A 7594-nucleotide genomic window follows, 5' to 3' on the forward strand; every position below is an offset into this window, starting at 1 on the left:
AAACATTTCCAAGAGATGTTAAATAATCTACTTTACATATAACTGAGCCATATCCTCAACCATTTTTATTTATTTATTTTTTTTTTTATTTTGAGACAGGGTCTCTCTAAGTTGCTTAGGGTCTTGGTAGGTTGCTGAGGTTGGCTTTGAACTTGTAATACTCCTGCCTCAGCCTCCTGAGCCACTGGGATTACAGGCATGTACCACTGGCCCCAGCCAATTATATAGTTTTTAATAGCATGGTATATTCGTTTTTTCTGTATGGCAAATTACCACACCCTTAACTACTAAATAGAGACTGCATTTAGTCCATTTATACCCTCTGCTTACAGTCTCCTGAGATGCAATCAAGTGGCAGACAGGGCTGGGTTTTCATCTGCTGGTTCCACTAGAGAAGAATCCACTTCCTTGGTAGTGTGGTAGTTGGCAGCATCTGGTGTCTTGCAGCTGGACTTCTGAGAAGTCCTGGTGTCTTGCCGGCTATTGTCTAGAGGCAATCTACAGCACCTAGAGGTCACCTACTTATCATTTCCCTGGCATGGCTGCTTTTCTCTTCACAATCAGAAGGAGAGAGAAAATTCAGCAAGACAGTTGCTACAATTTTGTAATCACATAATCATGCACACACCCTGGGGTACATCCTGTCACCTTTGTAATATTGGCACAGGTGCCTCACATAAACAAAGGAGATCATGCAAAGGCTTGAACCCCAGGAGCTATGGGCCTCACAGAAATGAATGACATGCTTATTATATAACTAATTCAACAGCATATCAGTATCAAAGTAAATTTTTATTAAAATATTTGTACAAAAACAATTACTCTATGATGATGAGGCTATGCCCTCTATTTTAACATAATTAAAATTTGCTGACTTTTTAATGTGAAGTAGGACATAGTCTAAGAGGTCTTGTTATATTTCTGCATTTAAATGTGAAGGCATTAACTGAAATCTAATTATGATCTACATTTAAGATCTGCCAAAATCTGCAGGGATTTACATGTAAACTTAATGTTATAGTACCATTTGTCTTCAAAATTTATTATATGTGTCTATATATACACATATACATATCTACATATATGTATTGATATACATGATATTTTACAGTAGAGATTCTGGTGAGGTTGAAATTGTAGTTTGTCTTCTGACTTTGTATTTTTCCTTTCTTTTCTCTCACCAGGTGTGGTAGCCGTGGTGATATTTATCTTGCTCTGTGTCACTGCCATAGCCATACGCATTTATCAACAGAGATGGTTATATCAAAAGAATAAGTCAGATATCTCAAAAGCTGGAGACAATGCTGAGACTCTGAAAAGTGAGCTCAACATGCAAAATACCATCAGTGAAAGTCAGAAGGAGTACTTCTTCTGATCAGCAGTTGTGGTTTACTTATCGTGTGACAATATGACTTTCTTGCTAAACCTGGGCTCTCATGGGTGAAAACCCAGCCCTGGCCCTCAAGGTCTGGCCAGTGGGCATGCAACACTACCAACCTGCCCACCCCCAGCCTCAGACAAGGTGCCAGGAATCTCTGCTCAGGGCCCCTCCGTAATCTATTTGTGTAGCAGTGACTTAAGTGCAGTCATTAATCACTGTGTGGCCCTTTCTGACTGTTCTGACCTGTTCTTCTAAAATTGAAATGTTATTTGCCTAATGACTGTAGGTTTTAAAAGTGAACAAGGATTTGAACCATAGCCCTACTCTCTTAAAAACCTGACAAGGAAATTTGTAGTCAAAGTTGGACTCTGGTGTTTTGTGTTATGCAGAAATCTATCTTTTCCTTTTATTGATCACCAGCTGACACTTGTAGAACAGGAAATGCTTCTCAGATGGTCAGAGCAAGGTTTCCATCTTCCTGTGAATGAGAACCCAGTGGCCAAAAATGCATTAGATACCTGGAGAGAAAAAGAAAAACAAATAACCTTTTTGGTCTAATCATTTTTACATTTTAATGATGAAATAAGTGTTGTGTGTCAGCTCTAAAATTTTGCTATTGAATTCAATTATGAAAAAGAAAACTAATATGTAGCAAAATATGTAGAGGATTTTGATATGCAATAATTTGCTTCTTTACTTTGCAATTTGTAATTATAGTCTTTGTAGAATGAAATGATTACCTAATGATCTCACAAAAAATGTGTATTTTCTAACTAAACTTAGCTCAGATATAGACACTATATTAACACAAGTGTATCTGTCCTTCATCCACATCTGACCAAAACATTATCCTAAATTTATTTCCCTCAAGTATGAGGTGATCAGGTCAGTTTTTCTTGATAGTCCTATGGTCCTCTTTTCCTGAAAGTTATCACAACAATTCTTTGGTATCTTCCAACTTTCTTTTTGTTTATTAAGGGAAAAGTCATATTTTGAACTGAAGTTCTACAGTCCCTTTTCTAGATTTTGAACTGACTTAGGCAAAACTCTCCCTTCCTTGAATTACTGTCTTATCCTGTTACTGTTTGGAATATCCTCAGAGCAATGCTTATTTATGTTAAGGGAAGATGATCTGAACTAAACCTGTCATTCTAGTCAAGATTCTAGGTTCCTGGGGTCATTTTCCATTACAGCACCCAAATTTACAAGTTCATTTCATATTAGGGTAGATTTGCATACGAGAAGAACAAGGCATTCATATGAACTATGAGAATTGTTCCAGTCCCTACTTTTGTCATTAATAACCACCTGGAGCAACATGTGTGTTCAATAGCCATTTATAATAAGAAGGTGCTATATTCTCCATATCCAACCTGCCTTGTGCCTGCCAGGTGTTAATTAGATGGCTTCTTTTATCCAAAACAGGACAACTGGCTATATAAATTTAGCCATGGTACTACCTTTGAGTGTACAACTAATATATTGTGGTTTTTTTAAAATGGAAAAAAATATCCTATGTATTATCTTTTCGCAAAAACCTGTCTTTTCTTATGGTTTCCTATTAGTTTTCTTTGAGTTGTAACTAATTTAATACAACATGTATTCACTGTCTCAGTTTCTATGGGTCAGGGGCAAGACATGGGTTAACTGGATCTTCTACAAAGCTGCAGTTAAGTGTTAGCCAGGGCTGCATTCTCATATGGTGACTCAGCTAGGGAAGGATCTGTCTCCCTGTTGCCATGATTGTTGGAAGCATCCAGTTCCTTATTGCTGTTAAATTCATGTTTTCTTGCTTTTTCAAAGCTGGCATAGGAGACCAACTCTAGAGCAGGCCTGCTAGTGAAAGAGAGATTTATGTAAAACACTGTAACCAAGAGCATGTATCCTGTACCTGTGCCATAACCTCTTCCTTAGAAGCAAGTCATAGATCCTGCTCACATTCAAGGGGAGGAGGATATATAAGGCTCATGAACCAGGGGGTTAGGAAGCACCTTAAAGTCTGCCCACCACAGAACTATGTCTATATTGATATTTTCTTAAATGCTGAGGAGAATTTTAAGGTACAAATGGTCCCTGACTTACGATGGTTCACCAAAGGATTGTTTAACTTCACAATGGTGTGAAAATGATACACATTCGGTAGAAACTGTATTTTAAATTTTTAATTTTGCTCTTTTCCTGGGCTATCAATATGCAACATGATACTTTCTTGAAATGCTGAATAGCAGCCATGACCCACTGCTCACAGTCAACCACATGATCATAAGAGGAAACAACTGGTTATCTATTGTGTACTGTGTTACTAAGCTGCTGTTGGGTAGATTAGGTACATTAAGTACATTTTCAATTTGTGACATTTTTAACTTACAATGAGTTTATTGGGGCATAACCTCATCCTAAGTCACGGAGCATCTTTATAATAATATATGAAAATCCCCCTTGGAGAATGATGGACATACTTTTTTCCCCAAAGGCCCATGAATGTTGGGGAAGGATTCAGCACAGAAATATGGACTCTATTTAATGCATAGGTGAGTGTTGGCATCAAGGAATCACTGTAGTTTTGATGAGTGATCATCTTATGTGCTAAAAGAATTCATCACTTTGGTAGTTGGAATTTTACAGATTTATTGAGAGTGAACTATACTGCACACTGCTCTCTGCTCTGAAGAGAAACAAAATTGTTGCACTCAAAGTAATGCATGTCTGCTTTCTCTTATTGATTTTTAAATTTTACCTGATTATTTGTTAATAAAATAACATTTTTAATTAAGCTAGGAAAATATTTCTAAGAGAAGTTGAATGAATTATGAAATTATATTATTTTCCCCTTAAATATTAAAATCTGCAGCTATATACATTCTATAGTGGTATGTTTATTATTTTATACCTACTGCATATATAGGTAATATTAGGATCTGCTTAACATTTTCATAATGGTCTCAAACACAAAGTAAATGCAAAAAGTAGACAAATGTTTACCAATTACCACAAATTAAAATGCCTATGAGAATAGAGATTTAAACCTTTGCATTTTTGCTGAAAGATAATAATTTATGTACTTAAAATAATATTCCCTGTTTAAAGATAATTATGTTAAAACATTCATATATTTTTCTAATAAACATTAACCAGTCCAAGTGAATGGCTTATCACACACCCTGGCCCACAGCAAATGCTATTATTTTACTGCTGTCTTGTATTAGTCCGATTGATACTCTGGAACTCTAGAACATATAAAACCAGCTGAAATAGAAATCAGAATGATTTTTTTTTTTTCAACATGCACAGATAATCCAAATAGTTTAGGAGTTCTGGAAAAAAAGCATTGGTTGGAATGAATTTGGGGCACTCTTTCCATGCCATTTGACCTCCATGCTAGAAACATTTGGGCCACTCTACCTATGAGTATGAGGAAGTAATGGAAATAACAGGTATGGTTCTCCACATCAGGAGGAACTCACAAATACCCCAGACCCCACCTGCCAATCGAATTTTGAGTCTGCCCAGACTGGGAGAGGGAGTGAAAGGAAACACTGCAGTTCTGCCTAAATCTGAACTGACTGGAGTTGAAGGAATTCCTGTTGGGACTGTGGTACCAAGGGCAGGAGAAAAGAGGTTTAGATGGTGACTAGTCCATGACAATGTACCAAGAAAGTGATGGCCTCTCAACCAAGACCCAGGTCTGTCTCATTACAAACCTGCAAATAGATTTATAAAAAATTTAGCAATGGCTTTTTTATTTGATTTTATTCTTTGAGCATTTTAAGTTCTTCTGAATTTCTTTCATGATAAGTACAAACAATGAATTTTCTTTTTTTTTTTTTTGAATTTTCATTTTTTTGGCATAGTTAACTTTCCATACGGAAACTTGTCTGATCTTGCATTTTTACACACTGTTCCTGCTCTGGCTTTGTGTTAAAACTCTACCCAGGGTCTCCAGCTCCTACATTGCTCCTTCACTACACTCCATTATCTTCTTGCCCCACAATAAAAGTTACCATGGAGGAGTTCATTTGTATTTGTACATCACATTTATTTTGAAGAACTAGGTTCTCAGGATTTATTTTAGAAATTCTGCTATTGCAAGAATTCATCTGTGGTGTAAAAATGCTTAAAACTCAATAGATTTAGAATATATTAATATGTAAATTAATACACAATATATATTAATTTTAGTATGCATACATATATACATAAGTATACATGTATATGTGTGTGTGTGTGTGTGTGTGTAGAGTCAAGCACTACATTGTGACATTTTTAGTCAATGAGGGACCACATGGTTCCTTAAGATTATATCACCTAGTGACATCATAGCCATCTAAAGGTACATATTGTATTTTCCATTTTTGTTTCAATAATGAGATTCCTGAGGCAGGCTACTTTTAAAGGAAAGTGGTTTGTTTTGGTTCATGGTTCTGGAGGTTCAAATTCAACGTGCCTGTATTACCTTGAGATTTTTGCCAGCAAGCCATCACCAGATAAGGCAAAGTATATATTGCAAAATCTAAAAACCTGAATAAAACAACTTGATGCAGTTGTGATGGATGATTCCTTGTTTTTTAAAGCATATTTCATTCTCTGATGGTTAAGAATGGAGTATGTTTTGAGAAATGTGTTGTTAACCATTTAATCTTTATGTGAATATCATAGAGCATATGTTATAATTTGTCCCCCCAAAGTCATGCTGACATTTAGTCCCTTCTGTGAGGTATGAAGAGGGTGGGACCTTTGGAAGGTGATTAGGATTAGATAACATCATTAGGGTATAACCCGCACTCATTAAATTTTGGTGGTTTTATAAAAAGAGGGAGAGCTCACAGGAGGTGGATACACATGCACCTGCACACCTTCTGTTGCCAGAAAGTGCAAGAAAGGAACTTTTGTTTTAATATAAAAATATTAGGTGAAAATGCAAGTGTTATATTGAAAATTGGACACTGATCTACTTAAACAATCTAACTGTGAAGAGTGAACTAGCTGGTTTCATTCAGTAAAGCCAGTCAACCAACTCTGGGAAATTTTATGTTTGTTTCTCTTAAAATTTCCAGATGGTTTCTGAGTGAGATGAAATTATATTTTAAAACAATAATAAATTTATTCCTAGAATATATTTAGAGTAGGAAAGGACATGTATATTTAGAAAGAAAATTGGTTTTTTCTTGTGCAATTTAGAAAAGACAAGTTACAGTGGCCATTTAGCATGCCAGCTGCCACATAAATTAGATTCTTTCTTTGATATCCTATGCTAGTGTGATGTCAGCATTTTCATTTGAAAAGAGAATGTTTATTAACTTGTATATGAAAAATAATTTCTTTGGTCTAGACTTCTATTCTGCTGGTTCTTATTGGGAGAGTGACAAGCAGGCCAATTTGTGATTGGGGTTCCTTTGTGTCTTAAGGATTGTTATTTTTAATCCTGTTTACAGATGGCATTCTAAGAACTGAAACTAAGTCAAAGTGGAATGGCAGATAACAGAAGTCTCTGTATAATTTTTTGCCTGAATTACACAGATCTGTACTTAAAAAAAAAAAAAAAAAAAAAATAGAGTGAATTTGCTTTCCTTAAAAGAAGAATGAGCTTAATTTTGGAGAGTAAGGTTACTAAAGCAAAGGTACTTGCTGTCTTTGGATTGAGGCCTCTTTGTGCTGTTTCAGGGGATATGTTCCCTAATGAGAAGCCTATGAGAGTTTTTAGTTGAAGAGTTAGGGTCATACAGACCTAGGAAATTTCCTGCAAATCTGTACTTCCTTCAACCTCCCCGGCCTGTAAGGACTCTAGTAGTACCTCCCCCCATGTGACCTTTGCAGGACTGCCTGTAATACAGTATTTATACAGTAGCTGACACATGACCAGAGCATATGCACAACATAATATACACAAGAACACAGTTTATTGAAACCTGAACCTGAAAAACACCATGTCATCTTAATATATTTTTAATGTGTCTATGAAGTTATGGACTTAGGCCCTTAATGCTCTAAATGTGTCTGGTTCTATGCAGAGAATAACATTTCCCTTTCTTCCTAGAAAAGTGCTGTGGGCAGTTATGAAAAAGGGAAAAATCCAGGATGATGTCAGAAATTTGTAATACCTGGCATGATATTTTTTCCCATTAGTTCAATAATGACAACTGGGATAGGACACTAACCAAACCAAAAATGTTTTGAATTTCTGTACTTAGTTTTGATGCTGATGGAATTGTGGGC

The 7594-nt window shown here is 35.9% G+C and overlaps 1 protein-coding gene across 3 annotated transcripts in view; it reads left to right on the forward strand.

Moving 5' to 3' along the window:
- The window catches only part of LOC124965505 (contactin-associated protein-like 3), a 214094-nt gene extending 211247 nt beyond the window's left edge, over positions 1–2847 (forward strand). For all 3 annotated transcript variants that reach the window (XM_047526489.1, XM_047526491.1, XM_047526490.1), the window contains one exon: positions 1185–2847. In XM_047526489.1, coding sequence (XP_047382445.1) covers positions 1185–1375 — 191 coding nt within the window. In that variant the 3' untranslated portion in view covers positions 1376–2847. The remainder of the gene's footprint in view (positions 1–1184) is intronic.
- Positions 2848–7594: the final 4747 nt, after the last annotated feature.

Source organism: Sciurus carolinensis, chromosome 15 (genome assembly GCF_902686445.1).
Source record: "Sciurus carolinensis chromosome 15, mSciCar1.2, whole genome shotgun sequence".
Lineage (NCBI taxonomy): Eukaryota > Metazoa > Chordata > Mammalia > Rodentia > Sciuridae > Sciurus > Sciurus carolinensis.